The sequence below is a fragment of the Oscarella lobularis genome, chromosome 18, assembly GCF_947507565.1.
Source record: "Oscarella lobularis chromosome 18, ooOscLobu1.1, whole genome shotgun sequence".
Taxonomy (NCBI): domain Eukaryota; kingdom Metazoa; phylum Porifera; class Homoscleromorpha; order Homosclerophorida; family Oscarellidae; genus Oscarella; species Oscarella lobularis.
This window is the reverse complement of record NC_089192.1, coordinates 187,112-213,121: the sequence shown is the minus strand read 5'-3', so window position 1 is coordinate 213,121 and position 26,010 is coordinate 187,112. Positions and strand designations below refer to the sequence as shown.

At 45.0% G+C, this 26,010-nt stretch overlaps 12 protein-coding genes across 13 annotated transcripts; 8 read left to right on the top strand and 4 right to left on the bottom strand.

The window, feature by feature from the left end:
* Positions 1–77: 77 nt before the first annotated feature.
* On the top strand, positions 78–1,232 carry LOC136198072 (ADP-ribosylhydrolase ARH3-like). Its single transcript, XM_065987985.1, has 3 exons — positions 78–335; positions 385–598; positions 646–1,232. The coding sequence occupies exons 1-3, from the start codon at positions 94–96 to the stop codon at positions 1,168–1,170; spliced, it is 981 nt and encodes a 326-aa protein (XP_065844057.1). The 5' UTR covers positions 78–93; the 3' UTR covers positions 1,171–1,232.
* Positions 1,233–1,241: 9 nt separating this feature from the next.
* On the top strand, positions 1,242–2,730 carry LOC136198073 (proteasome inhibitor PI31 subunit-like). The gene is made up of 8 exons (XM_065987987.1): positions 1,242–1,385; positions 1,432–1,572; positions 1,624–1,706; positions 1,753–1,932; positions 1,988–2,047; positions 2,099–2,191; positions 2,249–2,329; positions 2,383–2,730. The coding sequence occupies exons 1-8, from the start codon at positions 1,278–1,280 to the stop codon at positions 2,432–2,434; spliced, it is 798 nt and encodes a 265-aa protein (XP_065844059.1). The 5' UTR covers positions 1,242–1,277; the 3' UTR covers positions 2,435–2,730.
* LOC136198075 (protein tyrosine phosphatase type IVA 2-like) lies at positions 2,457–3,789 on the bottom strand. Its single transcript, XM_065987989.1, has 6 exons — positions 3,686–3,789; positions 3,218–3,550; positions 3,075–3,167; positions 2,890–3,020; positions 2,757–2,831; positions 2,457–2,702 (listed from the first exon to the last, which is right to left on the bottom strand). The coding sequence occupies exons 2-6, from the start codon at positions 3,389–3,391 to the stop codon at positions 2,609–2,611; spliced, it is 567 nt and encodes a 188-aa protein (XP_065844061.1). The 5' UTR covers positions 3,392–3,550; positions 3,686–3,789; the 3' UTR covers positions 2,457–2,608.
* A 67-nt stretch (positions 3,790–3,856) lies between these two features.
* On the top strand, positions 3,857–4,992 carry LOC136198074 (stromal cell-derived factor 2-like protein 1). The gene is made up of 7 exons (XM_065987988.1): positions 3,857–3,958; positions 4,017–4,123; positions 4,243–4,325; positions 4,388–4,527; positions 4,580–4,661; positions 4,714–4,816; positions 4,874–4,992. Exons 1-7 carry the CDS (start codon positions 3,895–3,897, stop codon positions 4,907–4,909), a joined length of 615 nt encoding a protein of 204 aa, XP_065844060.1. The 5' UTR covers positions 3,857–3,894; the 3' UTR covers positions 4,910–4,992.
* LOC136198076 (TNFAIP3-interacting protein 3-like) lies at positions 4,918–6,014 on the bottom strand. The gene is made up of 5 exons (XM_065987990.1): positions 5,973–6,014; positions 5,692–5,749; positions 5,304–5,633; positions 5,104–5,250; positions 4,918–5,054 (listed from the first exon to the last, which is right to left on the bottom strand). Exons 2-5 carry the CDS (start codon positions 5,713–5,715, stop codon positions 5,007–5,009), a joined length of 549 nt encoding a protein of 182 aa, XP_065844062.1. The 5' UTR covers positions 5,716–5,749; positions 5,973–6,014; the 3' UTR covers positions 4,918–5,006.
* Positions 6,015–6,371: 357 nt separating this feature from the next.
* On the top strand, positions 6,372–9,296 carry LOC136198071 (sorting nexin-19-like). Of its 2 annotated transcripts, none has more exons than XM_065987984.1 (11): positions 6,372–7,529; positions 7,589–7,724; positions 7,784–7,890; positions 7,949–8,059; positions 8,109–8,163; positions 8,214–8,396; positions 8,444–8,579; positions 8,625–8,806; positions 8,858–8,945; positions 8,991–9,080; positions 9,133–9,296. In XM_065987984.1, the coding sequence occupies exons 1-10, from the start codon at positions 6,408–6,410 to the stop codon at positions 9,070–9,072; spliced, it is 2,202 nt and encodes a 733-aa protein (XP_065844056.1). In that variant the 5' UTR covers positions 6,372–6,407; the 3' UTR covers positions 9,073–9,080; positions 9,133–9,296. The 2 variants fall into 2 exon arrangements, with proteins under 2 accessions (XP_065844056.1, XP_065844055.1); XM_065987983.1 differs by having other exon boundaries at positions 9,128–9,296.
* On the bottom strand, positions 9,173–11,721 carry LOC136198069 (phosphatidylinositide phosphatase SAC2-like). The gene has a single exon (XM_065987982.1). The coding sequence runs from the start codon at positions 11,634–11,636 to the stop codon at positions 9,270–9,272; it is 2,367 nt and encodes a 788-aa protein (XP_065844054.1). The 5' UTR covers positions 11,637–11,721; the 3' UTR covers positions 9,173–9,269.
* Positions 11,722–11,780: 59 nt separating this feature from the next.
* On the bottom strand, positions 11,781–15,368 carry LOC136198068 (uncharacterized). The gene has a single exon (XM_065987981.1). It carries the CDS (start codon positions 15,082–15,084, stop codon positions 11,845–11,847), a length of 3,240 nt encoding a protein of 1,079 aa, XP_065844053.1. The 5' UTR covers positions 15,085–15,368; the 3' UTR covers positions 11,781–11,844.
* On the top strand, positions 15,367–21,044 carry LOC136198067 (cullin-associated NEDD8-dissociated protein 1-like). The gene is made up of 32 exons (XM_065987980.1): positions 15,367–15,496; positions 15,555–15,724; positions 15,780–16,195; positions 16,245–16,374; positions 16,421–16,529; positions 16,585–16,641; positions 16,692–16,795; positions 16,846–17,000; positions 17,054–17,168; positions 17,218–17,305; positions 17,356–17,453; positions 17,511–17,622; positions 17,701–17,794; positions 17,847–17,964; positions 18,020–18,151; positions 18,208–18,241; positions 18,292–18,391; positions 18,436–18,521; positions 18,575–18,689; positions 18,734–18,819; positions 18,871–18,945; positions 19,136–19,231; positions 19,282–19,349; positions 19,399–19,493; positions 19,542–19,713; positions 19,768–19,957; positions 20,004–20,075; positions 20,130–20,318; positions 20,367–20,477; positions 20,528–20,588; positions 20,654–20,800; positions 20,849–21,044. The coding sequence occupies exons 1-32, from the start codon at positions 15,461–15,463 to the stop codon at positions 20,971–20,973; spliced, it is 3,756 nt and encodes a 1,251-aa protein (XP_065844052.1). The 5' UTR covers positions 15,367–15,460; the 3' UTR covers positions 20,974–21,044.
* Positions 21,009–21,768, top strand: LOC136198077 (tetratricopeptide repeat protein 32-like). Its single transcript, XM_065987991.1, has 2 exons — positions 21,009–21,427; positions 21,497–21,768. The coding sequence occupies exons 1-2, from the start codon at positions 21,097–21,099 to the stop codon at positions 21,619–21,621; spliced, it is 456 nt and encodes a 151-aa protein (XP_065844063.1). The 5' UTR covers positions 21,009–21,096; the 3' UTR covers positions 21,622–21,768.
* Positions 21,769–22,350: 582 nt separating this feature from the next.
* On the top strand, positions 22,351–24,144 carry LOC136198222 (interleukin enhancer-binding factor 3-A-like). Its single transcript, XM_065988133.1, has 4 exons — positions 22,351–22,435; positions 22,541–23,203; positions 23,270–23,683; positions 23,734–24,144. Exons 2-4 carry the CDS (start codon positions 22,547–22,549, stop codon positions 23,860–23,862), a joined length of 1,200 nt encoding a protein of 399 aa, XP_065844205.1. The 5' UTR covers positions 22,351–22,435; positions 22,541–22,546; the 3' UTR covers positions 23,863–24,144.
* Positions 24,145–24,161: 17 nt separating this feature from the next.
* Positions 24,162–25,566, top strand: LOC136198223 (uncharacterized). Its single transcript, XM_065988134.1, has 7 exons — positions 24,162–24,316; positions 24,372–24,480; positions 24,535–24,607; positions 24,659–24,752; positions 24,806–24,924; positions 24,977–25,161; positions 25,212–25,566. Exons 1-7 carry the CDS (start codon positions 24,218–24,220, stop codon positions 25,529–25,531), a joined length of 999 nt encoding a protein of 332 aa, XP_065844206.1. The 5' UTR covers positions 24,162–24,217; the 3' UTR covers positions 25,532–25,566.
* Positions 25,567–26,010: the final 444 nt, after the last annotated feature.

The following is a 26,010-nucleotide window of genomic DNA, read 5'->3' as shown; positions in this document are numbered from 1 at the left end:
GAACCCCGCTAGGTGCACGTTTAAAAAAGTAGAGAGCTCTCTGTTCGCGCCATGAGATTCATCCGGGAAGGCGGCAACCGGAGCTGCGTGAAAATGGCTCGAACCGGTCGTTTTGTGGGCTGTTTCGTCGGTTCGGTGATTGGAGATGCTCTCGGCGCTCATTTCGAGGGATCGTGGGAAACTCCGACTCTCGATGTCGTGCAGAAACACACAAGACACTATCTCGAGCGGAGGCACCCCCAACTGCCCTATACCGATGACACAGCCATGGCTAAGGTCGTTGCTGAGTCCTTGATTCGCTGCAAGGACTTCGACGCTTCGGATATGGCACGAAGGTTTGTTTTGGCTGGTAGGCGTGGCTTAAATAATCGAGTTCTCGCGTAGATTTTGTGACGAGTATTACGGGGATAAGGGTAGGGGATACGGTTTTAATGTAGTTACTGTGTTCGAACGGTGGAAATTGGGGTCCGCTGAGGAGCGGCCTTTCGAGCCGGCAAAGTTGCAGTTCGGGGGAGAAGGATCCGAGGGAAATGGAGCTGCAATGCGAATCGCTCCCATTGCAATCTTCGCTTATAACGACTGGAAAAAAGCAGCAGAGGTAAAGGGAGAGATAACTGCACATAAATACGCAAATCTAAGGTGTAGATTGCTTCGGGATGCGCGCGGTTGACTCACTCGCATCCTAATGGAATTACTGGTGCATTGCTTCAATGTAGAGCCGTCTTTCAAGCTCTGCATGCTAACCAAGACGAGTCCCAATTCGCCAACGCGTTTATTGATGATTTGAAGAAACACGTTGTGCAAGAAAGCCCCGGTTCTGTCTATGACGAAAAATTAGAGAATGCTCGCAAGCTTCTGCATCAGAATGCCCCGCCAAGTGCTGGTGACGTGGCTGATAATCTTGGCAACGGAGTGCGCGCTAAGAATTCCGTTGTCACGGCAATCTACGCGTTTCTTCACGCCTGCAAGTGGAGTATGAATTTTCGAGATATGATCGAGTTTGCGATATCAATAGGCGGCGATACGGACACGATAGCGTGTATGGCCGGCGCAATTGGTGGCGGTTTCTGGGGCATTGAAAAAATTCCGAAAATGTGGCAAGAGAATGTCGAAGCGGTGGATATTGTGTCTGAAATGGCGGAGCAGCTAAGTGACATGCGTAGCACGTGACATTTTAATTAGAACCCTGATGTTGTAATCAGAGATTAATTAACTTAATCTCTGATGTAATATTGCACACGGGCACGATGCTGCAGAAGTCCCGTATATAGTAAAAGATGGCTGTCGAGACACGATGCTCGTGCGAAACAGACGTTCTCGTCCTAATGGCTCACAGGAGTGTAATCAAAGCCGGTCTACACTTGATTGGGGTCGGGGAAACGACGGTGAGCGAGTTTCGTAGGCAACGTAGCGCGAAAAACGTCGAAATAGGACGAAAAAAGGCTCGACGAACTGCCGGAGGGATGGAACTCGTCGTCAGATGACGTTTACGTGTTGAAATACGAAGAAAGCGGGCGAAAATATCTGATGAAAAGCCTCAAAATGGGGCGACAACTTTTGGTTCATTTTCTCGTGAGAAACCCCCCTTTTTCCCCTTAAAAACTATAGTTGGAGATTACGTAGAGACTTGGAAGTGAGGAAATCTATCACTTCGGTCTAAATATCGATGATTTTGTACAAGGAACCGAATATTCGAATCCATACGGGTATTTCTAAATCTTTTTCCTAAACGAGTGTCACGTGGTTATCTAGCTGCATGACGAATATGGATAAATTGGAGGAAATCCTTGAGAAAGAATTTCTGAGAAAAATTTTTCCTAAACAAGAAAAATTTCAATATGCTACAAGACAAGATCGTCGTCAGCAAGTTGATATTCCTAACCCAGATCCTTTGAGAATGGGTCGTCCTCCCCACAACCCTCCCGGATTAATGTAAGTGGATAAATCGTATACGGGGTCTATTTTCGTTGACTTGGAGATGTTTTAGGGAACCGAGTCCCTTTGGGTTTGGAGACTCTGACAGAATGCCACCATTTCCTAGTCTAGGGTCATTAGATATTGAATAATAGTTATTTCTCCTGATAGTCTATTGCTATAGGGGTGGAATGGGTGGCATGGTTATGGATCCGTTCAGAAGAGGCGGAGGGGGGAGACTTGGGCCAAGTTTCACGGGGGATCCACGGTTGCCAAGGTGAGAGGGACCCCACTTTATAGAAAGTGACACTTCCTTGAAATCGGAGTCTCCTAGAGGCGCGGTACCCCCTGGAGCGCGTTTTGATCCGTTTGGACCGCCTTTGGGAGGCGGGGGAGGCGGAGGTGAAAGACCAGAGTACGTACATCCGTGTATCCATGACAATACATACGGGAATTTTTTGATAATAGAATTGACTACGATCATCTTCCGCCGCCCGGATTCGACGACATGTACATGTGATGGACTACTGGACTACTAGACCTTGCGAGAATGATATTCGTTTATTAGACAAAAAATTTTTTGGGTGTTTAGGGAAGAAAATCAACATTGATGCAATGAGATTTCCAAGTCAATAATAACTTATTTATTCTATGCACAGAGTGAAGCTACTATCGAGACAAGTGAGTCTGTCATTCATTGGATCGTACACTTCCCTTTTTTCTTTCTCCGAGGCCGGTAAGTAGACAAAAATGACAGTTGCTTGGCATTTATAGCTCCACGTCGCTTTCTAAAACGATAAATAAATTAAATCTAAATTAATAATTTATATATTGTTGCTTACTTTCTTATAAATTCTACTGCGTCTTCGTAGGCCATTCCTGCCTCCATTAGAGCAATTGCCACAAGGACTGGAGCTCTGTCACGTGGTGGCATTAAATAATGATTATGTATAATTAATGAATTAATGAAATTACCTTCCCAATCCGGCAACGCAATGAACGGCAACACATTTGCCTGGTTTATCTCTAAACCACGTGTCGATAAGATCCAGCCAATCATCGATCACCTTTTTCGGAGGTCCCTCTCCATCATCATAGGCCCAATCCTATAGAGAAAATTAATAATTAATCACGTGAGAAAATCAATGTTATAGTGTTACCTGAACGGATATTCCGTTTTCGATAAGTTTTTCTGTATCGTAGGTGGGCTCGCATACGCGCACAAGTGTTTTCACGTTGTGCTTGTTTAGTTGCTACGTGAAATAACTTAGCGCGCGCACCATATTGCCTCTTTTCCGCTCACCTCTACATAAATTGATAAGTTCGATGCCTGGGGACGATCGGTGATAAGAAAGCGCATCGACTGATAATCGATGAACGTCGGGGCCCCCAATTGGGCACCGCCAGCGCCCCCGTTGCCTCGAGCGGAGAATCGAGCGGGATGAGGACCTCGATCGTTGTTCTCCGAGTGCTTCATTTCGCGGGCGAAGTCGCGCGTTGTAGCGAATGGGGATAAAACCGGTTTGAGGTTTTTTTCCTAGGCGTGTCCTTCTTTTTAGACGTGTTGCGATGGGCAGAAGCGAAGGCAGGCTACGTCGACTACTCCCATAGGATGATAAGCGCGAATTGATGGTTTCTGCGACGGTTAAAAAGCCAGATTAGAACGGAAACGGGAAGAGACAGGCGCTAGGCGCCGGTCTCGTTCCCGAGGCGACGCGAGGAAGCGATTTCGTCTTTTATGGGTAACGCAGCGGAAAGAGGGGATCTTTACCTCGATGACGCGGTCCCTACTCATCGGCGAGAGGAGAATGGGAGAATGATTGTGACACGAGGTCGTAATAGGACGGCGTACACATGCGCAGACGTGCGCGAGCGAAAACCCCGCAAACTGGTTTGCACGTAAAGCGACGCGCGCTACGGGTTCGCGCGACTGGTTTAGCAGGTCACAAAGCCCGGATTAAGCCACGTTGGATTTCCTCGATGTCGCCTGGAAGCGTCCTAGTAGTTTTTCTTGCGTCTTTTGTCGCTTCGACGACGTCAGCAGGTGGAATATGTTCGCGCGAAACGATGACGTTTCCATTTCGCACGTTTTTTGCCGTTAGGATTCCAGTACGTAACGTGCGGATCCGTTCTCAAGCTCTTACACATACAGACGAATTCTCGTCTTCATTCGCACGAAGTTCGCTACGGATCGGGCAGCGGACAACAGGTAAAAAAGGGAAAACAAAGCGATCGCCATCTGGAAGGGGAGGCGAGGGGCGTGGCCTTATCACACTCGTTTCCGCTCTTTAAATATACGACGTGACACGTCTGTCGTTTTTATTACAGTCTGTAACGGGCGTATCGCAGTCGGACGACGCGAATAGTTATTGGGTGGTGAAAGGAACCGAAGATAAACCGTGTCGGCGAGGGTACGGGCTACCGGCGAAACCCGGATCAATTTCTCTCATTGAGCGAGTTCTTTCCCCCTTAGAAATCCCATAAAATGCGGAGCGACGATTCGTTTGAATCATTTAAGCACGCGATTAAATCTTCACAGTCACCTATTTCAGTCGCCGCTAAGCAATCACCAGGAAGTGAGCGCTTTCGGCGAAAACGGCGTCGGAGATACGGGTAACGCCCGCGGGCGTGGCTAATTCGATCGTAATCGGGCGCTACGCGATAGGTGACTATTGGACGCTTGAATGCGACGACGAATATTGGGAAAGAGACGAAGCAATCATAATGAAGCACAAGGATACGGGAATGTGGGTTAATTGAATATTTTAACACGTTGCTATGGAAACACTTCCGTTGTAGGTTTCTCTCAGCAACAGGGCACACATACGGGAGACCAATTCACGGTCAAAGAGAAATTGTAGCTGTTTCTGATAGTGGCTATGCAAGCCAATGGAAAGCAATGGTAATTGATATAAATGTAGGCGGTGGGGTTTTCTATACGTAATCATCATCATCATAGGAAGGGGTTTATGTGAAACCATCGGAAGAAAAATGATTGGTTGATTAGATAATGCAGAGGTAGCCTATTTGATATGAATTGAGTTGGCCAATAAATGTGCAAACGAGTTGTTACAATGAGCCAATTCTATCTACTAGTGTCTTTTGCTGGTCTTTTTGAAGTAAGGGTCATACATTGCCAACTAGAAAAATATTCATTTTTTGATATTCATTTTTTATTAATTTCTTTACCTGTCCTCTTAGTAGTTCCGCGTCTTCGCGAAGCGTTTTTCTCTCGCCAGTCAGTTTCTGGACTTGACTGTGAAGTTGCCTGTTCTTTTGCTGTAGTTCCTTTTTCTCCGCTCTCTCTCTTTCGAAGTCTTCTTGAAATGTAGCAGACTGCAAAAGAGTCCCGTATTTTCTGAAGACTATTAGCTATGTAAGTTTTTTACTTGATGCCTTTGCATTTCTGCCTCTTGTCTGTATTCTCTAATTTCTCTGCCAAGTCTTTCGTTTTTTCTTCTCAATTCGTCACATTCCGCTTGCACTTCATCGAATTTGCTACTCAGGTAATTTAATTTCCCATGCATCGTTTCGTTTTGTAATTCTAAAGTGTGCAATTTGCTTCCAGATTGCCGTTGCAGTTCTGCAGTGAGACGCTCGATTTTTTCTCGGTTTTGACGCCTTTCCTCTTTCAGTTTTTCTATAGTACTTTCACTGTCCTTAGTGAATCTTTCGTACTGCTCCTTCCACGATCTGTTCGCTCTGAGAGCCTCTTGCAGCTGCATCACGCCTCCACGTCAAAACGCGGACAAATACCCTTGCACCACCCATTCTTACTCGATTTTCACTGGGTTCAATCATCAGAAAGTCGACCAAGGGCAGTGCAGCCTCTTAGCTACAAGAATAAACACGCTGAAGCGAAAGTGAGTCACACTGACACGTGACCGCTTAGACTGTACTGTACCAGCCAGTTAGTTAATGATTTTATTGAAAAAACAAAAAAGGTTAATCTAATTTTGCTATTGTAGAAATTCAAATGCGTATGCCTAGGGTATAAATTCGCTCTGTACGCCGTCCGCTGCCACGTAAGTAGTGAAAAGTTGTTTATATCTTCGAACCTTAGCAAGTCGAATCCAATTTTACGCAGTCGTCGTAGAGCTGTGTCGAAGAAAACAGACGTTTTATAGGGACTCGGGAATTACCAGTAGGCATGCGCAGTACACTTGTGACGCCACACCGTAAAAACGGAGGTGTCATATCGCTTTTTTCTGTGCTTACTTGTTGCAATTCTTTACGTAGATCTATGATGGATTTCTCCTTTTCCTCGACCATCGCCTCGAGCTTTTGGTAGCGCTGTTTCTTTCTCGCTCGGCAGTCTCTGGCACTCACTCGACTGCGCATCAACTTTGCCTCTTCGTCCATATTCACTGAGCCAGACGGTATTCGCTTTCTTTTAGAGAAAGCAGCAGCGTGCATCGATCCGAATCGATCGAGACACTTACGTCACGTCACGTGTTAATCCTACTCGCGCTAACCATCTCGTGATTCGTCGGATGATTCTTGCGACGACCACTTTTCTCGCGTTTCTCTTCGTTCTCGCGCTCGTGGATGTCGTCAGCTTCTGTCTCGCAATATTTTTCACGTTCTCCGGCATAGCATTTGCCGCGATCTGCCGAAAACGAACCGATTCGGTGAAATCGGCGAGCGCCGCCCTTCTGGAGCTCGGCGAGCGCCTCGTCCAATCGCCGACGCGAGAAAAACTTCAAAGACGACGCCACGCCTTCAAAGATCGCTCCGAACTCCCGAAACGACTCGAAAACGAAGCGAAGCGAACGAACGAATTAATCATCCAGGACTTTGTCGAAAGCTGGTTCACCGACTTGGGCGACGACGCTCGCTTTCCCGCCGAAACGCGTCGCCTTCTAGCGTGCGCTACAAATCAAATCTTCAATTTACTTCGTCAAATTCCGACGAATCATCTCGTGCGCGACGTCCTCCTTCTTTTTTCCGATCACGTGACTCATTTTCAGAAAACCACGCCCTATAAAAATCGATGGGAAGTGTACGCGCAATCTACAAAAATACATCCGGGACTCACGTCAGGATCCCGTTCAAGCGAACAGAATCACATTCGAATTCTCCTCAACATTCTCCTTGAACTCGTTCTCTCGCAAAATGAAGCAGACTGCGTGGGCGGGGCCTTTCTTCTCAATGACGCGCTCGCCTCAAACGCTCTCATCTCTCTCATCGATCACTTTTCCCAACCTCTAAACGTCAATCGAATCGTCGTCGACGTTCTCGAAAAACTCTCGCCCGAACTCAAAGCCGAATTACGTCGTCTCGACGACGAGGAAGTCCCGGATGAAATAAATCACGTGACCACGAAAGAGAACGTCGTCGACGACGACGTTCTTTTCTCTGATAATTATAATGATACCCCGTTGTCTTCCTCGCGTGCCACGCCCACGTCTTTTGACGAGTACGACGAGTCGAGATCCAATTCTGTCGATGACGTTCTCGTGGGCGACGATTCGAATGACTTTTCGCCGGTTATTCACGATATATCGCGCGTCACCGTACCGCCGCCCGATCACGTGCACGATTTTTCCCACATGTTAGCCATTACTCACGTAGAAACAATAGTGCAAGGCGATTTCAAAGTATTCGCGATTAAGGTAGGCGTTGATACTACTACTACAGTAAGCGAATTTTTTATACAAAACAAACCTCCTAGTACTCGGACGCGATTTGGAAGACGAGTGCCGAGGACGGAGACGTAGTTTTGTCGCAATCCGTTTTTCGTCGCTATAGCGAATTCATCAGCTTAGACAAAGCGCTGAAATCGAGCGCCTTTGGCCACCTAGTCAAAAGTAATAATCCGACCCGACTAGATATAATTATAGGAGGTAATCTTGCGTTTTGATTGAAGGGGTCCAGTTGCCGGCTAGAGGTCGTTTTCGCGGTCTTAATCCATTTGCTAAGTCAGACGACGTCTTTTTGAATCAGAGGCGAGTTCACTTGGAAGCCTATTTACACGTAAATGCACGTAGAAAGTCGCGATAGCGTTTTAATTAATCGCGAGTCTCCTCCCCAGATACTTTTGTCGAAGCCTCCGGTGAGGAATAGTAATGTACTCAAAGAGTTTCTTGCTTTCGATAAGGATCCGCAAGTGGCGTTTGTCGGGTTGAGGAAGCGGACAAATTCCGTACGTTTGACCAGACTAAAGAGGCGATCTTTACCCGCATTCACCTTAGTTTATTGCCGGTCTCTCCGGCGCTCTCAATAAAGCAAAGATAAATATTAGAGAAGGTGAAACGAGTGGAAATAATGACGTAGGAGGAAGTAATACGTTCCCTTAGGCCTTCCCATTATAAAGTCTATGCGCGGCAAAAGTGCGAACGTTCCCGCGGAAAAATCTTCCTATTTGGCTATGCAATACTTTCACGCGTATCTCCTATCGAAATCGTGGCTTCACGAAGCGGCGGCGACTCCCATTCCGCGACTCACAGATCAACTAATTCATAATCTCAAATCTCACAAAGGCACGCGTGAATTTTTAGTGGTATTTTAATCTTAGACCGTCTTGTAGTTTCCCTACAAGATTCGGCTCTTTGCGATGGAATATTTTCGCTTGGGGCCGAAGCTTTAGACGGGAAAAACGTCTGGCTTCGTCGCCACGGCGTCCAAGATATTTTCCTAAATGTTTTTGGAAGCTTAGTCGATAGGTAAAACGTCGAAAATTAGTTTCGTAAGCGAGTATTTCATCCTAGGCTTATAAATCGAGAGCTACAGGACGTTTTGACCGAAGCTAGATGGATTCATTACTTACGATTACTCAGGGAGTCCCTGTGGCCGGAGGGAAAGCTTCGCGAAGGCGAGGAGGAGGCGAGTGCAGACGAAAAAGCGAAAGCGAAGCAAATGGCTTATAATTATTTACGCGATTTTGTACCTGGTAAAAGAGGGCGGGTCCTAGGGTAGAGTACGTCTTATTGGCGCGTTTTAGTTGTCGTACGATTGGCTATTGGTCCTTCGACGTTTGATGAAGGACTCCGCGGTTTGCTTGAGTCGTTGCAAGATGCTCAAATCAATAGGTAAGCGATTTCGCATAGAGAAAAAGTGAGTATAGATTCGCTTAGGCATTTATTGTATTGCCTTCTCGATTTACTACTTCTACATCTTTTGGTTGCGAATGGAAATAGTCCGGGGATAGTACGATAGAGAGAAAGGTTAGTCATGTAATTTCTACGCGAAAAAACGTGCGAAAGTTCTAAAGAATAGGCGTTTTTTCGAAAGCGGAGCTAAAGGCGATGGGTCGAGCAAAAGAACCGTTTATTTCTATGAAAATAAAAGGAGAAGCGACAGAAACTCCGAAGACAAATACAGTAAAAAGGCAAGCGAAATTAAACGTAGTCACCCTACAAATCTAGAAATTGCGTTCGCGATTTGTTTCTCTCGCGAAAAACCGGCACCAACAAATCCGGCGTCTCCTTCGCATAGAACTGACTTCGACCCAAATCCTCTCTCTTTTTCTGCGCGAATTTTCGCGTCAAATCGGGACTCGACATGGCATTCGCTCGTCGTCGCACCCCGCGAAACATTTTCGCACTCTGCCGTATCAAATACTGCGACGACAAACGTACGGCTCGCCGTCCCAACCCTTTCCCCGTTCTCGCGTCAATTCTCCGCCTAATAACCTCCGTATCGACGCCTATTTCCGCCTTTCGAACCCTCGCTAAAGCGTCTATGATCCCCTTAAGAACGTCGCCGCCCTGCGACGATCGTAGCGTCGTAAACGTTCGCCGAATGTCGTGCGCGCATTCGATTTGCATGCACTCGCGCCCCGCGTCGCCTAGACCGACGATAATTCGCTCTACGTCCTCTATGGGCAGCTTTTCGAATTCCTTAACGTCTTCCCCGTCGACGTCGCATTTGACGACGTAGAAAGCGATCGCCGTTACCATGAAAACGGCCTCCTCTTCCCCCGCCCCCGCCTCCCCTTGAATTAATAAGAGAGCCCACGTTTGACAGCCCCCAGCTGCCGCCTCGTTTTCCGGGACGAGTCGATCTTGACAATACCTCATAAATGACGTCAGATCTTCCTCTTTTACCATCGTCCACTCCTTATCGACGTCGCTATCGCCCCTTTCGCCTTGCATGACGTCGATGACGTCTTGACGATAGCGATCGCGGAAGAGATTCACGTAGAAACGATTTGCTGAGTTGAGACCGTCCCGTACGACCCCCGCCCACTTTCGCTCGCCTGTGCGCGTGTAATCGCCTTTGAGTGCGTCCGTGCCGGCGTATTGGCGACTGATTGCGTCGCCGTTATTCGCCCACATGTCTTGGAATATCGACGTCCAAGAGGCGGCGAGATTCTCGTCGGGATTTTTAAGCGAGATTTTAAATAGGATTATTTCTAGGACCGCGCGCGCTAGGGCTGATTGGACGACGTTTGTGCGATCGAGACAGTCCATGCAATTGACGCGAAAAACGCCGATTTGACGGGATAGCACGGAATCGGCGTTTTTCCAAAAAAATCGCATTTTTTTCGAAGTCAATTCGAGACTGTCGACGAGAAGCGCGACGTTTTCGTAGTGCATACCCTTGCAGTGTTTGTGGAAGTCGAAGCTAACGCACGCTAGCTTCTCGTTGTCGTACGACTCCGCTTGACGATCGTACGCGCTTCCGACGATTCCCTCGCGACCGCTTTGCTCGACTAAGTTGATCGCGACGACGCGATCGTAGCGCGCGATTAAATCGTCGAAATGACGTCGAAATGCGCTCTGCGATTCGTCCGGGGTCCGATCGAGTTGCGGCGGGGGTCGATAGCGAGTTCCCGGTTGGCTCCAGTAAATCGGTATCGAACCGCGTAGGAGAACGAACGAAAAACGCTGTTTTCCGTATGCAAGTATTTGTTCGGTTTCCACGTGGTTTGCCACGTGGCCCTCTGCGTCGATTCCGCGACGCTTGTAGCGCGTTCCCGCGCGGAAACGAGAGCGTCGCGATATGAGAGCAAGTGAAAAGGGAAGAGGGGAGAGTTTTTTTCGCGGTTGCGGACTCGATTGAGGCGGTTCCGTCAACGGCTGGTTGATTTCAATGTAACCTTGGATTATAGGTAGTAACCATGGCGAGTAGAGTTTCTCCGTTTGGGGGCCCCGTTTCTTTGCCGTTTCGATTAAATCGCCGAGCATGTGATAGTTCCAAAAATATGTCGGATCGGCTTGACGCCAGATGGGCGTGTCGCCTTTTTCCTCATCATTCAAATTTAACGATTTCGTCAAATCGAAATCGTTGGAGAAATAGAATGATTCGGAACCGTTGAACATGCGTAGGAGTTCTTCCTGACATCGTTTCTCAATTTTTTCCTTTTCTTTTGACATTTTTTCGCTTTCGCCTCCCCGCGCTTTTTGATAATCGGCGATCAGTTTTGGATTAGGGACAACGTCGCGCCGTTTCGGCGCGTACGCCCCCAACATGTCGTAATCGCGAAAGGGAAACGGGGATAGCGTTATTAGTGCGATTTTGTCGATGCGATAAACCATGTGCTGGCGTCCCGGATACAGCCCAAGGGGCGTGCACTCACTAACCACGACCAGTTTCTTGTCCGATTGCGGCGTGAGACGAATCGAACCGAGATAGCCGTACACTACGCCCACCATCTGACCTGTTTCTTCGATTGCCGGTCGTACTTCGAGTCGCCCGTCGATTCGACTGCACCAAAGACTCGAATCCCCGCGTTTTAGAATAAACGCGTCCGGCGTCTCGCAGAAATCAATGTCCATGGCGCCTTTGGTGGTCGAAAGACGACGCTGTGACGGCGTGAAGAACAGTCCTCCTTGTGTCCACACGGTTGTTATGATTGTCGGCGCTGTCCCGGATATAGTGAGTACTTGCAATTATGTAAAGTAGAACCTGGCTGGCGGTCATCCATAAAACATTTTATTGGCTGCAATAAATTTAGATACAGATTTATTTAACTAAAAATTGGGGTCAAGGTGTCTGCTCGTACTCTGTCTTGATTGCATGTGATCCTATTTTGGATTTATCACAAATCTTCAGTAATCTTTCAACTGTAGCAACCTCAGGACTTCTCTTTTGCCAATCTTCAATCACCTTTGCTAGCCTGAGGTAATTTTTGTCATAATCCTGACGAAGCTGCTTTTGGTAATCAGTACTAAAGCCCAGGTACAACAGAATAACGTCCCACGCTGATTCACCAACGTGAGCCACCGCCAATTTCAAGCGATCGTTTACCGGAGAAGAGCCATCGGGAAATTTATTGCTGCCGTCAGATTCGGCGGCGGCGGCGGCGCTTGGATCAGAACGGTGAGACTTGAACCAGCGATTTATCCTATTGTATTCTTTTTCGCTCAAGAGGACTTGCTTTTTAAGACTGTATAAGTCTGGCACGCTGGGATCATATTCATCAGTAAGGATGGGCATACTTTTGACGTCAATTTCTGCTTCAGCATTTAGCTGACAGCATAGGTGAAAGGAAAATCCCTTCATCCCCTTATTGCAAACCTCTGTCATCTCCCTATGAAGCTCTCTTCTGATATCGTTGAAGACGTTTGAAGTGTCGTTCAGCGCCGGAATGCGCTTGTCTTTTCCGACGGTCAGAGCAATCCATTTTCCACGATTGTGATAGAGCAGCTCAATTTGTAGGCGAGGTTTGGTTAGGCTGCTCATGAAGACGCAGCAGTGTCGAGAGAGTTGCGGATCTTGTACTGAATCTTTATCTTGATAGAGTCGCAGGTATCGCGTGACGAGACGAAAGAAGAGGTACTCTGGAATGAATTGCAGTGTCGTCGGAATAACGAGCAAAGGAGGCGGAAACGGGCCTTCGTGATCGAAAGTCTTCCATAGTGGATCATCATCGAAAATTTTCGTCAGAATTGAAGGAACGTAGTAGAATTCTGAAGATTCTGAGGCAACGCAATCAGTGATAATGTCGAGCTGCTGGAGGAAATGGATAACGGCATTTCGTTCTTTTTCGTCTTCCCACGGTAGGCCGGCGTTTTTGAAGCGATGCCTCATAAGACTCATTTTCATGATGCCGGTTTCCTTTAGATTTTTGAAAGCTCGTTCAAACTTTCCCAGGGGAGGTCTCGCCGTGACAAACGACGTCAGTGCGTTGATAACCCAAGTTGGATCAGTGAAAACGTAGTCTTTCAAAGACGGAACATCGGGGTAATAGAAGACAACTCCAAGACTAGAAAGAAACTTGAGAGCAGCAAGGACTTCTTGAGGATTTCGAATTCCTATTTGTGGATCGTGGGCGACTGTGATGACGTCTTCTACTTTCGCGATGGCTGTGCCATTGTTCTTCTTCCAATCCATTAGACAAATTTCCAAGTATACCCAAAAAAGAGGCTGTACTCGTTCGTTGCAGAACGAGTCAATTGTCTCTTTAATTTGCTTTATGCCGAGACAGGAGCCGGAGAGTGTGTTGTTTACAAGAAAGATTCGGCCAATAAATTGAGCAAATTCTTTACACTGTTTTTTCTTGCGTGGAATGAAAATGTGTTCAACGATTTTGTTGCCATCAATCAGTGTCTCAAATAAACTTTTTTGATCTTCAAGCCATTCTTTGACTGAGTCGGTATCACTTGGAAATTTCTTTTCGAGCTCATCTATATGTGTCCCAATGACAAGAACAGGCGGAAGATTGACTTCTGCTGCTGAACAAGTGTCATCGTCGTCATCAGACAATTCGTTCAATTCACTCAGGCTGTGAAGATCATGAGCAACGGTGATTGCGCCAAACCAATACAAAAGGAAGTCGCGGTTTTGGCGAACCCAGCCCATTTCTTTGCTTAAATCTCTTTTGCCGCCTTCCTTTGGACGAAAACTGGGTGTGGCTTTGTCCGATAACTTTTTGGATATGTCAGTGACGACGACATAAACGACGGATTTGGAGTCGTTTGGCATTAAAGCAGAGTGAGTAGCTAAATAGACTTCTTGACCACCCAAGTCCGAGATGTTTTTCATATTCAATGTCGCCATCTCGTCGCTCTTTCTCCGCAATTCATCAAAGTAATATTTCCGGCGAGGAGTGGTTATGCTGCTCACGCTGACAGACCTTTGAAGAGGCGTTGGGGGCGGTGTTTGAGGTGAAGAAAAATTGGGAGGAAGACTTGCTTGACGTTGTGGTGGCGATGTAGGTGGCGATGTGGGTGGAGACGGCGTCGGCGGTACCCACAACTCGCTTTTTCTACTCAGGTCATCACCATATATATATATATCTTCATATATATCTTCATATTTGTCATATTCTTCTAGTTCTTCTTCTTCTTTTTTGATTGAGCCCAATGTTTCTGTACTGAAGCATGCCTGCGCAAACATCTTGTCGAGACAGAAAGCTCTGTCTGTTTGAGACCATTCAAGAGCTGTGACATGAGCGGCGCCGTCCGTGCTCGCTTTGTTCTCTTCAAACTTTTCGTTCAGAAGCGAATTGACTAGGCATGACTTCCCAGTACCGTCTTGACCAACGACGATGACATGACAGCGATTCACTTTGACTGCACCACGCTGCAAAGCCGCTTCAAAAATCGCTTCATAACTATCCAAATGGTCAAAAGCATTTTGGATTTCTTTAACATCAACGGAATTACGTTGAAAAGCTGCAAGTACTGCACCAACGGTTTTTCTGGGATTGCTGAGAAGAACGTGATAAAGTCGATTCTCATTGCTGGAAAATGAACATTTGATTTTATCAAACTTTTCAACTGGGAGCATAAGATCACATCCAATGTCTTCCCATTTTTCAGCACCGGCTGCAGCGCAGGCCCTTGCAATCCTGAAATTGTCACCAATTGGCGTGGAAAACGAATTGAGCAGTTTCTGTCCAAACGAAGTAGCCTGTCCTTTGAGAGCCTCTTCTGTACAATATAAGGGTCGTGGCTCTGCCAGTAGCAGCATCTTGTTAGTAATACCGAACTCTTCGCAAAGGATACGATGCATCAAGGATCCTAGGCTAGTGGACTCTTTAGTTTCCCAGGTGGTAATCGCTTTGTACAAGCGGAGCTTGTTGGATGCTGTTGACTGTTCGATCGCTTGTAGATCGCGAGCGGAAACCAACAGGCCTCCTAATTCTTTCCATCGATACTGACCGACTTCAATCACAGCCGCAGTAGGCATATACCTATCGTCCTCATCCTCTGGTGCTAGACTAATAACTGGTGATATATGACAACACAGGGGGTGTCTGGCTGTCGAGCTTGTCGACATGACTAAACTCGGCTCAGAAGTCCCTGGATGATTCTCATCATCCCGGATATTTTGCGTTTCTTCCTTCGCAGGGTTCTTCCTTTCTCGAGAACGGGGTTCAAGTTCGAGCCTAATAAATGAAAGTCGCTAGTGGTCAATCTGTTGAAATTTGGCTTGTTCATTCATTAGTCTCTTTGCTCAAAAAGGCTGGGCTCTCTAATTGTTTCCGAAGCGGGATCGCGAGTACTTTCAATTATGTGAAGTAGAACACGGCTGTTGCAGTCACCATAAAATCAAATTTAGCTGAGGGCGGAGGGCTGAGGTGGAATTCAGGGGTCCCGGATTATAAGCTGCACACCGTCTCGCTCAGCTCTCTAGATTGAGGATTCCACAGGTCATGTCTCACTACCACGTTTCATCTTTGCTCGAAAAGGTTTTCGTTTATTCATTTCCGAAAGCGGGGCCCCCTTGTAGGTATCTTCGTCTCGCAGATGAAGTCCGCCGACAAGGACTTCCGTTTCATGGCGACGAACGATCTGATGAGCGAATTGCAAAGAGACAGCATCAAACTCGACGACGACAGTGAACGCCAAATCGTGCAAATGCTCCTTCGCCTTCTCGACGACAAAAACGGCGAAGTCCAAAACCTAGCCGTCCGATGGTAAGAAAAAAATCGAAAAAAACCCCGCACACACACACATAAACCACGTGACCAGTTTGGGTCCCCTTGTGGGAAAAGTGAAAGAAACTCAAGTGGAATTCATAGTTGATACACTATGTGCCAACATGGTCTCAGGCAAAGAGCAGCTACGGGACATTTCCAGCATAGGTCTCAAGACAGTGATTGGAGAAATGCCTGGAGCCGCAGCCACCTCCACTTCCTCCTCCTCCTCCTCGACTGCCTCCCCATTGGCCGCCAATATCTGTCGTCGCGTCACAAGCAAACTAACCAATACAGTCGTGAAGAGCGATGACGTCACGGTGCAGTTAGAAGCGTTGGAAATATTGGGTGATTTATTAGCGAAATTCGGCGGTTTGTTGCACTCGTTTCACGCCGCTGTCCAAGGAGCGCTTGTGCCTCAATTGACGAGCGCTCGAATGGCCGTGAGAAAGAGAGCCATTATAGCATTGAGTAATAATATAAGATAAATATAGGATAAATATATTTTATTTATTTTTAGGTCACCTTGTGCATAGTTCGTCTGCTGCGCTGTTTGGCGAGCTTGTGGATCATTTATTGGGGACGTTGAGCGAGGAGGGAAGTCAGAGATCGACAACGAGAACTTATATACAATGCGTCGCTTCTATAAGGTAAAAAAGCCTATTAATAAATATTAATTAATTTATTTTTTTGAAGTCGAGCTGCTGGACATCGAATGGGGAAATATTTAGTTGACGTGTTTCCTCACGTGATCAAGTATTGTGACGCGGATGATGACGATGAATTGAGGGAGCATTGTCTTCACGTAAATTTTAATTAATATAATACGAATTATTGATTTTTGAAATTTTTTTAAAAAGGCTCTTGAGGCGTTTGTGAGTCGTTGTCCGAAGGAAGTGACGTCATACATTCCAAAGGCAAACTACGTGCGTTTTTTCTCCTTTAATTAATTAATTTAATTTTTTAGATTATTGAAATTTGCTTGGGGCTTATCACGTACGATCCCAATTACAATTACGAGTCGGATGACGACGTGGAAGCCATGGAAACCGAAGATCAAGAAGAAGAAGAGTACCAAGCACGTGGTCAAGTTATTTAACTATTGATTTTCTTATCCCCAGAGAAGAGGATGACGATTACAGTGATGATGACGACATGAGCTGGAAAGTCCGGCGCGCTTCCGCTAAATGCTTGTCCTCCGTACTTGGCAGCCGGCCAGAAATATTAACCGATCTCTACAAGATCGTCTCACCAAAACTCATATCCACCTTCAAGGGTATATAGTGTTTGGATACGGATTAAATAGTATTGATACTTGGGGTGTATTAGAACGAGAAGAGAATGTGAAAGCGAATATTTTTGCAGCCTACAATGCTCTCCTACAACTCACGAAGAAAATTGTAGCGGCGCAGCCAGCTGACATAGAACAAATCCCGGAAACGAGGCAAGAAATAATAATTAATTAATTTTTCATATAAAATGTGTGTGTATAGTCCTTTGGCTCTGCTTCAAAGTCAAACGCCGATGATAGTGAAGGCTTTGCATAAGCAACTTGCAGAGAAAAGTGTCAAGACAAGACAGGTATAGGTTATTGATTATTTTGAATTTTTAATTATGTGTTTTCTGTTTAGGGTTGTTTCACTTTGTTGACTCAGGTTGTCAACGTGTTGCCAATGGCTTTGAGCGATCACGTGTCGTCCATCATACCCGGAATTCAATTCTCACTTCGGTAAAAATTGAAAAAGATATTGTTTGGTATTAAACACTATTGATTTATTGATTTTAGAGATAAAAGCTCGACGTCCAACATGAGAATTGATACACTGTCTTTTCTCAATGTCTTGGTGACGAAACTTCCGCCGCCCGTCTTCCATCCTCACATACACACGCTTATTCCCGTATAAATAAATAAATAAATAAATAAGGATACATATAGGAGATTCAGGGGGAAATTTATTTTTTCTTTCTTTCCCAAGTGCGTTGTTAGTGCTGTGAAAGATCCTTTCTACAAAATTACGTCAGAGGCTCTTTTTGTTGCCAAAAATTTAGTCAAAGTGATCCGACCACTCGGTAGAAAGTTCTAAAATTATTTGTTAATTTTTGATATTATTAGCCTTATTAGATCATCCGTCGACTTTTGATTTTCAACCGTTTGTGGGGCCTCTTTACGAATGCACATTCGCTCGACTCCGAGCCGCCGACATTGACCAGGAAGTGAAAGAAAGAGCCATTGCTTGCATGTAAAATAAAATCATTCTTAATCCTATTGATTTATCCTTCACGCTTATTTATAAGGGGTCAAATATTGACGAATGTTGGGGACCTATTGGGTCTCCAATTGGGCGTCTGTTTGCCCGTCTTTTTGGATAGGCTACATAATGAAATAACGCGATTGGCTGCAGTAAAAGCACTTAGCATGATAGCTAGGTTCGTCCCATCACCCTTACATCAATCTCGAATTATTGATTTATTTAATTTTTTAGCTCTCCACTTAGATTGGATTTGACGTCAGTTTTGGTAGAAAAAACATCTGAAAATGTAGCATAGTGTACTATGTTCTTTATTAGAGTTCTTCTGTGCCTCTATTGGCTTCGTTTCTGCGCAAAAGCAATCGCGCTCTTAAACTTGCTACTCTGGAATTGCTCACTACTCTCCTGGCTAATTATGGTAATAAAGATTTTCGTATTAGTATTTTTACTAATTATTTTTAGGCTCTCAACTTGCCGGAGACTGTTTTCTTCAAGTTTTGGAAGAGATTCCGCCCTTGATCAGCGAAAACGATCTCCACGTGTCTCAGGTATGAAAATATATAGGTAGAAAGGTCACTGTATCCAATGGGGACCTTGCTAGCTTACGTTTGGTCTTCTCACGACTATGGCACTCGTTAATTCTGCTACTATGGTTCCGGTTCGTAAGGGAGTGTTTCCGGCTATTGTTTCAATTCTCAAATCGCCTCTCCTTCAAGGTGAAAATCTTAATTTTATTGAATTTTATAATTTTTTCTTACAGGAGGGGCTCTACACGCTCTTCTTAATTTTTTGAGAGTTTTGGTGGGAATTGGCTTAGAAGGACTAGGGTTTACTGAACTGCTACAGGCAAAACAAATAGATAAATAAATGAATTTGATATTAGGAATGTTTCTTTAGGATTTGACTCAGCTCATACAGAATCCGGTCCCTCAAAGTCCAACAGGTGCCTTTTCCTTTGGCGTCCACAGACAGGTAATAAATCCTATGAGAATAGAGCCTAGAATTAATGATTGATTTAAATTAAATGACCACGCCCACATAAGTTGTAACCACGTCACTTAATTAAAAGAATTTTTGGCGCAAAGTACACTGGCCCGAATATTGAAACGAAATTATTGATATTTTAACTATTTACGCGAATATTTATTTTTTTCTTTTTGAGGCTTTTCATTCTATTGCGAAATGTACTGCTGTTCTTTGCGTCACTTGCCCTGGAGAGGGCGAGAAACTTGTGTCAGAATTAATAGAAAACGTGAAGGTAAATTTTATTGATTCTATATTCGATTAGAGCCTGTGAGGTTACCTTAGTTGTCTGGTACTTCGGATGCAATGAGACTCCACTCTCTTCTCACTCTGGGAGAAATCGGAAAAGACATGTAATATAAATATTTCTAGGGTTTCATACGTATTTAATTTTTGTACCAGTGACTTGAGCGGTCGCTCGGATTTGCTCTTGGTCATTGAAGAATCATTTTCTCATCCGTCAGAAGATATCAAATCGGCGGCATCAAATGCTTTAGGTAAATTAATATAATTTACAAAATTCATATTTTATGTGTGATTTTAAGGCAATATAAGCTCGGGCAACTTAGAGGCTTTTCTCCCGTTTCTATTGCAAAAAATCGAGACGCAACCGAAACGTCAATACCTATTGCTACACTCTCTCAAAGAAGTCATATCGAGACAATCATTGAGCTCGGAAGCTGTTGCAAAATTCAAACCTTTTGTAGCAAACATTTGGTATATATAATCTATTGATTATTGATATTGAATAGCATCGTTTTTTTCTCTTAGGGAATTGCTGTTTAAGCATTGCGAGAGTAGCGAAGAAGGAACGCGAAACGTTGTAGCCGAATGCCTGGGAAAACTGACACTTATAAATCCGTCCGAGTTGCTACCCAAACTCCAAGCGATGCTCACGTCGAGTTCCGCTTATTCACGTAGCACAGTCGTGACGGCAATCAAATTTACGATATCAGATCAAGTAAAAAAATATTAATTAAGGATTATGTATTTTATTTTTTTTGTAGCCGCTTTCCATCGATGCTCTGCTCAAGGCTTCTATTGGACAATTTCTTGGGACGTTGCAGGATACGGATTTGGTATGTTTTTTCCTGCTACAATGTTTTTTCTTTATTTTTTGGGGGTGGCATTAGAATGTTCGACGCGTTGCGCTTGTTACGTTCAATTCAGCGGCTCACAATAAACCGATTTTGATTCGCGACTTGCTACAAGAAGTATTGCCACATTTGTACCGCGAAACGGCAGTCAGGGAAGAATTGATACGTGAAGTGGAAATGGGTCCATTTAAACATACAGTTGATGATGGGTTGGATATAAGAAAGGTATTGATTATTTTAACCTGTGTTTTCCTTATGATTTTTCTCGTTTAGGCTGCCTTTGAGTGTATGTACACTTTGCTTGATTCCTGCTTGGAGCGTTTAGACATTTTCGAATTTTTGAGTCACGTGGAAAGCGGTCTGAAAGATCACTATGACATAAAGGTAAACGCTTTGATAATACGATTAATTTTATTAGCTATATTTTCTCGTAGATGTTGACGTATTTGATGCTAGTTCGTCTTTCTTCTCTCGCTCCTAATGCCGTGCTACAACGTCAGTTAATTAATTAATTAATTAATTAATTAATTAAAGACTTTTTCTTATGTTTTTTCTCTAAGGTCTTGATACGTTGGTTGCGCCCTTGTTGTCGACGATTCAAACGAAGGTGAAATCGAATGCCGTGAAGCAGGAATTTGAAAAACAGGACGAATTGAAGCGATCAGCAATGAGAGCTGTTGCCGCTTTGATGACAATCCCGGATAGCGGTACGTAATACGTGCAGACCTATTTTCTACATATTAATCTTATTTTAGATAAAAATCCGACGCTGAATGAATTTTTGGCCTATGTCAAATCGCATCCCGACACGTTGGCCATGTTTTCGGCGATTCAGCAGGACGTTGCGTCGGCGGGCACGGAGGCAATGGACACGAGTTAAAAATAACCACGTGACTACTACTAATCATGTTTTCTTTTGTGTGGAATTTATTGTGTTGATTAGCGCGCTGACCGCATGACGTAAGAGGGCCTATCTAAACCCGGATAGATCCAAGTGAAGCACATGGACGCGTTCGAGAAAGCGAAGAGCCTTGCCGACTTGGGTCTCGAAAAGGAAGCGATTGCGAAGTACACGGAATGTATAGTCCACTGCATTGCCGTCCTAAAGAAAGCGGATTCGAAGGAAGGGGCTCAAACGGGCCCGCTTGACTCGATTTCTCTCGATCGCGTCACGCTGAGACAGCGTCTCGCCCTAGCCTACAATAATCGGGGTCATTTGAAGTATTTGAGCGTCGATTTCAACGAGGCGATCGCCGATTACACCGAAGCGCTTGTTTACGATCGCGATCTGGCCATCGCCTTCTACAATCGCGGTCAAATTCACTATCGAATGGGTGCGTGAAAGAAAAGAACGTCGCGCATGCTCATATTTGCTTTTTTCCCGATGAATGAATCTTGTCTAGGGCGATTCGAATGCGCCGCGGACGATTTAGAGAGCGCCGTCGCGCTTAGAAACGATTTCAAAGACGCTCGAGCTTTTCTCGAGCAATCGCGAAAGAATATCGCTTCGGCCGCGACCGTTCATTGAAAGAATGGGGGCGTGGTCGTACAGCGCGCTAGTTAGAGGGACTTTTCTTTCTTTTGAGTCTTTATTTACAGAAATTAGAATAATTAGGGCATCAATTTGGGTGGAAAAGTTTGAAAATGAATAATCAATTCTGTCTGTCTCGATCTATATGTACGCAAACGCCGTTTTTAGATCGCTTTTTTGACTCGGTTTAGCCATACTCAATTCTAGCTGTTTTACTGTTCGATTTAGGGGACTGTCGACTCGATTCCCAATTTGTTTCGAGGTCGTCACGGGTACCTTGTTCGTGTTGTAATACGTCAAGTTTTCTGGTTTCGGAGGCGTTTTCTTCCTTTGCCCTTTCGAATCGTATTCAGTCAAGAACGACCAGTTCTCTCGCCTTCGAAAAAAGACACAAATGACTGGCCCCCGTATGTGAAAATATTGTCTAACTACTAACGTTGTTTTTTGACGTGCGTTGTGCGTTTGCGTGTTTTCTTACCATTTTCTAGCCGATCGCGCTTCGCGGTGAACGGCTTTTTTCCAAATCGTGTCCTGACGAACTACGTCGCACGCTCTGTAAGCGCTATTCGAATGTCGAGGCTGTTCTGTCATGGTTTGGTAGGTCAAATTGAGCAGAAAACGTGACGAAGAGAACGAAGGTCGATGCAGAATACGGGACGCCCAAAGCGTTTCTTTTGTCACCGTGGCGATTTGCAATCCCCGTACAAAGTGCATCAAGCACGCTAGACTTCCTCGCCCTAGAGAAAGAAGGGGAGAACGGTCGCTCGTCGAAAAAAAGCCGTAGAATCGAAACGGCTGCCTCGATCGAGCTGTGAGTATTTTTAACGCACTTTTAATCAGTCTACCTATCGATCTTGTAAACTTTCGAAAGAGGGGCTCCCTTCGGGGAACACGGTCTAAAATAGTCATTTTTTAGACTACGATGGCCGATTCAGATGCAAATTGGCGTTCTTCTAGAAAGTACGTCCCTCCACCAAGGCGCCGAGGCCAAAATTTTTCTAAGTCAAGAGGCTCATCGAGAACGTTTGTCAATTCTACACATTGGCATTCATCCGAGAAACGCGGAGAACGTTCGACATATAATGCATCTCCGGATCCCGATATGCAAAGAGCAAAACAGCGACTGTCAGACGTTCGATCTTCTCGTTCATCGCAGTCATCTGACCAAATGAAGCTGATGACACCAGCTTCTTTTGAAAGCTCTTTGCCTGTGTCACGTGATCCGACAGCACCTTCAATGCACGCCACGTATTTTTACAAGGAACCACCGCCTCCACCACCAGGTTTTGGGTACTATCATGATTATGTCCCAAGTCCCTTTGCTCCTGAATTTGTGCCAAGTTATACTCCTCCTCCTCCTCAAAGTTTCCCTACTCCTACTCCTCCCCCACCAGCTTATGTGACAATGAATGGTCAAGACAGTGTAAATGCATTGTCATCTCGGTTTTCTTCAGCTGGCCTAAGTCATCACAGACCTGCCACCTTTTCAGATGGAAATAAAATAGAGAAACCTAAGGAAGATGTCACAGCTCCAAAACCCTTAGAGAATCCTACGCCAGTGCAAGCGGAAAACAAAGCTGTAAAATAAATAATCAAAATTAATTAATTAATTAATTAAAGTGAGTATAAGCGTATGATTTCTTAGGGTCATCCCGTGGCTCTGCTTCAAGAGCATATGGCTCGTTTGCAGAAACCACTTCCGGTATATGCTCTCGTCTCTGCAACGGGTCCCTCTCACTTGCCCACGTTTCGAATGGAAGTGAAAGTGCTCGATAAAGTCTACACGGCTTGCGCTCGCAGTAAGAAAGAGGCGAAGAGCAGCGTTGCACAAGTGGCCTTGGATGACATATTGAAAGGGAAAGTGAAAGTGGAGGCGGGGAAACGAGAGGAGGAAGTGGGAGAAAGAGTTGTGATGCAGGAAAAGGAAACGTCAGCTCTGCCTCTAGCTGTATCCGTTGCTCAGGAAAGTCCGCCAGCTGCCGCTTCGTCTTTTTTGGAGACCTTGAGTCAGTTGGCTCAAGATCAAGGCTTGGAACTGACTAAGAAAGCCTTTCCAAAGGTATACATTGAAAAATATAGTATCTAAATATATTATTATTTATTTTTTAGGTTGATGGTAAACCGTTTTCTGTGCTTGTTAATTTTATGGGAATTGTGCGATACGGAAGTGGCAATTCTCTACAGGAAGCTTATGAAAATGCTGCAGGAATTATTCTCAATAAGGTCATGGATTCTTAGCTTTAATTTCTTCTCCTGTTTGTTGGGAGATTTGGCCCTCGTTTGGCTTTCTTCGTTGGGGAGAATTATGCTATGAGACACAGCGAGATTTTTTTGGAAAAGTAAATAAGCACAGAAGATGGAAAAGAAATGAATTTTTGTATCTTCTGTGCTTATTCACTTTTCCCAACGAATTGCGGTGTGTTTCATAGCATAATTGTTTTCAGCTAAGAATAGCTAAACAAATGAGACGATCATGTCACAATTTTGTAATCATTTGAGTTCGTTTATTAATTGATTGAACTTTTTTGTAACGCGCGTTAGTGCTTTCGAACAGAGCGGTCGTTTCTCGTCAAAACCGGTCGATTTACGAGTCATGTCTGCCTCTACTCGCCCCATTCTCCTATTCTGTCACAAATCGACGGAAAGATTGGCTCAAAGAATCATAGAAAGCACGCAAAAGAAGAAAACTTCGGTGCGCAGCCCGATTTCACACGTTTTGCCGCGTCACTCGTCGACTATTCGTAAAGGACGGCTTCCAATCAATCGAACTGCGACGAACGATCGACTGGAACCATTTCCCAGACGGCTGGCCCAATCTCTTCATCGAATCGGTGAAAGAATGCGCTGGAAAAGACGGCAAGATATTTCTCGGCGATCACGTGATCTATAAAATCAATAAATCAACTCTAGTGCTATTTTTGGCCAATTTTGAAACACCAGAAATAATCTTTGAGCAATTATCAGTAATATACGCGTTTCCAAGGTAGTTTGATGAATGCGTGACGTCACTTTCTATACACATATCTATTTTTAGATATTTAGTCAGATCTTTCACTCTCATACTCCCGTATTTCCCTACTGGAACCATGGAACGAGTTGACACGGAAGGCCAAATAGCAACAGCAAAAGTACAGCACAATAAATATTAAATCGAAATCTTAAATATTTCCTTTCTTGGAAGACTTTGGCTGTAATGTTATCAGCCATACCCCTAACTGGACGGGGTCCAGCCCAAGTTGTCTTATACGATATACATGCGCTTCAAGAACGCTTTTATTTTTCGGACAGCGTCATCCCCAGGTAAGGAAATCCTTAATAAAAAAAGATCAATACTTATAGATATGTGTGTTAGGCTTGAAACGGCTATTCCGCTTCTTTTGCGTCGAATAAAACGTCTCGAAGACCATGGTAGTGTAAGCATAGCCTTTCCCGATGACGGTGCATATAAACGATTCAATGGAATGTTTGACGGATACGAATTAATCACGTGCTCAAAACGACGAGAAGGAACAAAGAAAATCGTCTCGGTGAAAGATGGTAAAATAGAAGAGGAAGACGTAGGCGGGTAAGTGTATTTTTTTATATAGGAAATCCTTCAGGTCGTCACGTGATCATAGTTGATGATCTCGTGCAGACCGGTGGCACGCTTAGGGAATGCTCCAAGGCGTTATTTAGTCAGGGTGCGACGAAAGTGAGCGCCTACGTCACGCACGCTGTTTTTCCTAACGAATCGTGGCGGCGATTTGCATGGGAGAACGAAAAAACAAGCGAGTTTCGTTTGTCTCATTTTTGGTTGACCGATTCGTTGCCCGGATCGGTTGCCATAGCGGCGCATGATCCTTTTGAAGTTTTGAGCTTGAGTGATGTTTTGTCGGATATGCTCCTTGGTTACGACCTCAGGTCGTAGCCGCGCGTAGAAACAAAAAATGTTCTCGCCTCGGGTGCGCACGTTAACTAAATTTTATTGGCTAATAACTAAACCAAGTGCGTCATGTGCTTGCAAGAAAAGTCAGTGAATCGCAGGCTAAATAATCACAATTCTATTTCTTAACGATGTCCTATAGCTTGCTTAAGACGGCTGCAACGCGATCGCATCCAAATCTTCCCTCAAAAGACGCTCGGAGACGATGGGCTTCGAGATAACGTCGAAATCGACGGCAAATATCGCGAGCACGCACAGCTGAAGCGTCGACGAGAAGAAATCGAATAAAAACGTGGGAAGAAGTAGCAGCGCCGCTATAGGCGTCACGATCGCGTCGCAAAAGGCCGAAAAGGATGGGTTCGCCCACTCGCCGTTTCGCTGCTGCTGAAAAGAATAGCTGATTCCGAAGTAAGCGATGTCCCACAATAACGTAGGTAGGAGTACGATAGAGAGGAGAAGATCCA

What these genes read in the sequence shown, in the direction of transcription:
- LOC136198072 (XM_065987985.1), top strand. Translation starts at nt 94, where the DNA reads ATGGCTCGAACCGGTCGTTTTGTGGGCTGTTTCGTCGGTTCGGTGATT. An exon ending in GCTTCGGATATGGCACGAAG is followed by an intron (nt 336 to 384) that starts GTTTGTTTTGGC and finishes GTTCTCGCGTAG; the next exon opens with ATTTTGTGACGAGTATTACG. An exon ending in ACTGGAAAAAAGCAGCAGAG is followed by an intron (nt 599 to 645) that starts GTAAAGGGAGAG and finishes TCTAAGGTGTAG; the next exon opens with ATTGCTTCGGGATGCGCGCG.
- LOC136198076 (XM_065987990.1), bottom strand. Translation starts at nt 5,715, where the DNA reads ATGATTGAACCCAGTGAAAATCGA. An exon ending in CAGAAATGCAAAGGCATCAA is followed by an intron (nt 5,251 to 5,303) that starts GTAAAAAACTTA and finishes ACTCTTTTGCAG; the next exon opens with TCTGCTACATTTCAAGAAGA. An exon ending in CGGAACTACTAAGAGGACAG is followed by an intron (nt 5,055 to 5,103) that starts GTAAAGAAATTA and finishes ATATTTTTCTAG; the next exon opens with TTGGCAATGTATGACCCTTA.
- LOC136198222 (XM_065988133.1), top strand. Translation starts at nt 22,547, where the DNA reads ATGGCCGATTCAGATGCAAATTGGCGTTCTTCTAGAAAGTACGTCCCT. An exon ending in TGCAAGCGGAAAACAAAGCT is followed by an intron (nt 23,204 to 23,269) that starts GTAAAATAAATA and finishes ATGATTTCTTAG; the next exon opens with GGTCATCCCGTGGCTCTGCT. An exon ending in CTAAGAAAGCCTTTCCAAAG is followed by an intron (nt 23,684 to 23,733) that starts GTATACATTGAA and finishes TTTATTTTTTAG; the next exon opens with GTTGATGGTAAACCGTTTTC.
- LOC136198073 (XM_065987987.1), top strand. Translation starts at nt 1,278, where the DNA reads ATGGCTGTCGAGACACGATGCTCGTGCGAAACAGACGTTCTCGTCCTA. An exon ending in TTGGGGTCGGGGAAACGACG is followed by an intron (nt 1,386 to 1,431) that starts GTGAGCGAGTTT and finishes ACGTCGAAATAG; the next exon opens with GACGAAAAAAGGCTCGACGA. An exon ending in GAATATTCGAATCCATACGG is followed by an intron (nt 1,707 to 1,752) that starts GTATTTCTAAAT and finishes GTGGTTATCTAG; the next exon opens with CTGCATGACGAATATGGATA.
- LOC136198074 (XM_065987988.1), top strand. Translation starts at nt 3,895, where the DNA reads ATGTCGCCTGGAAGCGTCCTAGTAGTTTTTCTTGCGTCTTTTGTCGCT. An exon ending in GATCGGGCAGCGGACAACAG is followed by an intron (nt 4,124 to 4,242) that starts GTAAAAAAGGGA and finishes TTTTTATTACAG; the next exon opens with TCTGTAACGGGCGTATCGCA. An exon ending in GATAAACCGTGTCGGCGAGG is followed by an intron (nt 4,326 to 4,387) that starts GTACGGGCTACC and finishes TTTCCCCCTTAG; the next exon opens with AAATCCCATAAAATGCGGAG.
- LOC136198071 (XM_065987984.1), top strand. Translation starts at nt 6,408, where the DNA reads ATGATTCTTGCGACGACCACTTTTCTCGCGTTTCTCTTCGTTCTCGCG. An exon ending in CTTTGGCCACCTAGTCAAAA is followed by an intron (nt 7,725 to 7,783) that starts GTAATAATCCGA and finishes TTTTGATTGAAG; the next exon opens with GGGTCCAGTTGCCGGCTAGA. An exon ending in TTTGGAAGCTTAGTCGATAG is followed by an intron (nt 8,580 to 8,624) that starts GTAAAACGTCGA and finishes ATTTCATCCTAG; the next exon opens with GCTTATAAATCGAGAGCTAC.
- LOC136198067 (XM_065987980.1), top strand. Translation starts at nt 15,461, where the DNA reads ATGTCTCACTACCACGTTTCATCTTTGCTCGAAAAG. An exon ending in TTTCATCTTTGCTCGAAAAG is followed by an intron (nt 15,497 to 15,554) that starts GTTTTCGTTTAT and finishes TTCGTCTCGCAG; the next exon opens with ATGAAGTCCGCCGACAAGGA. An exon ending in ACTCATATCCACCTTCAAGG is followed by an intron (nt 17,001 to 17,053) that starts GTATATAGTGTT and finishes GGGGTGTATTAG; the next exon opens with AACGAGAAGAGAATGTGAAA.
- LOC136198068 (XM_065987981.1), bottom strand. Translation starts at nt 15,084, where the DNA reads ATGTCGACAAGCTCGACAGCCAGACACCCCCTGTGTTGTCATATATCA.
- LOC136198075 (XM_065987989.1), bottom strand. Translation starts at nt 3,391, where the DNA reads ATGAAGCACTCGGAGAACAACGATCGAGGTCCTCATCCCGCTCGATTC. An exon ending in AAAACGGAATATCCGTTCAG is followed by an intron (nt 3,021 to 3,074) that starts GTAACACTATAA and finishes TTTTCTCTATAG; the next exon opens with GATTGGGCCTATGATGATGG. An exon ending in GCAGTAGAATTTATAAGAAA is followed by an intron (nt 2,703 to 2,756) that starts GTAAGCAACAAT and finishes TTATCGTTTTAG; the next exon opens with AAAGCGACGTGGAGCTATAA.
- LOC136198223 (XM_065988134.1), top strand. Translation starts at nt 24,218, where the DNA reads ATGTCTGCCTCTACTCGCCCCATTCTCCTATTCTGTCACAAATCGACG. An exon ending in CGCAAAAGAAGAAAACTTCG is followed by an intron (nt 24,317 to 24,371) that starts GTGCGCAGCCCG and finishes CTATTCGTAAAG; the next exon opens with GACGGCTTCCAATCAATCGA. An exon ending in AGAATGCGCTGGAAAAGACG is followed by an intron (nt 24,481 to 24,534) that starts GCAAGATATTTC and finishes AATCAACTCTAG; the next exon opens with TGCTATTTTTGGCCAATTTT.
- LOC136198077 (XM_065987991.1), top strand. Translation starts at nt 21,097, where the DNA reads ATGGACGCGTTCGAGAAAGCGAAGAGCCTTGCCGACTTGGGTCTCGAA. An exon ending in TCAAATTCACTATCGAATGG is followed by an intron (nt 21,428 to 21,496) that starts GTGCGTGAAAGA and finishes AATCTTGTCTAG; the next exon opens with GGCGATTCGAATGCGCCGCG.
- LOC136198069 (XM_065987982.1), bottom strand. Translation starts at nt 11,636, where the DNA reads ATGGACATTGATTTCTGCGAGACGCCGGACGCGTTTATTCTAAAACGC.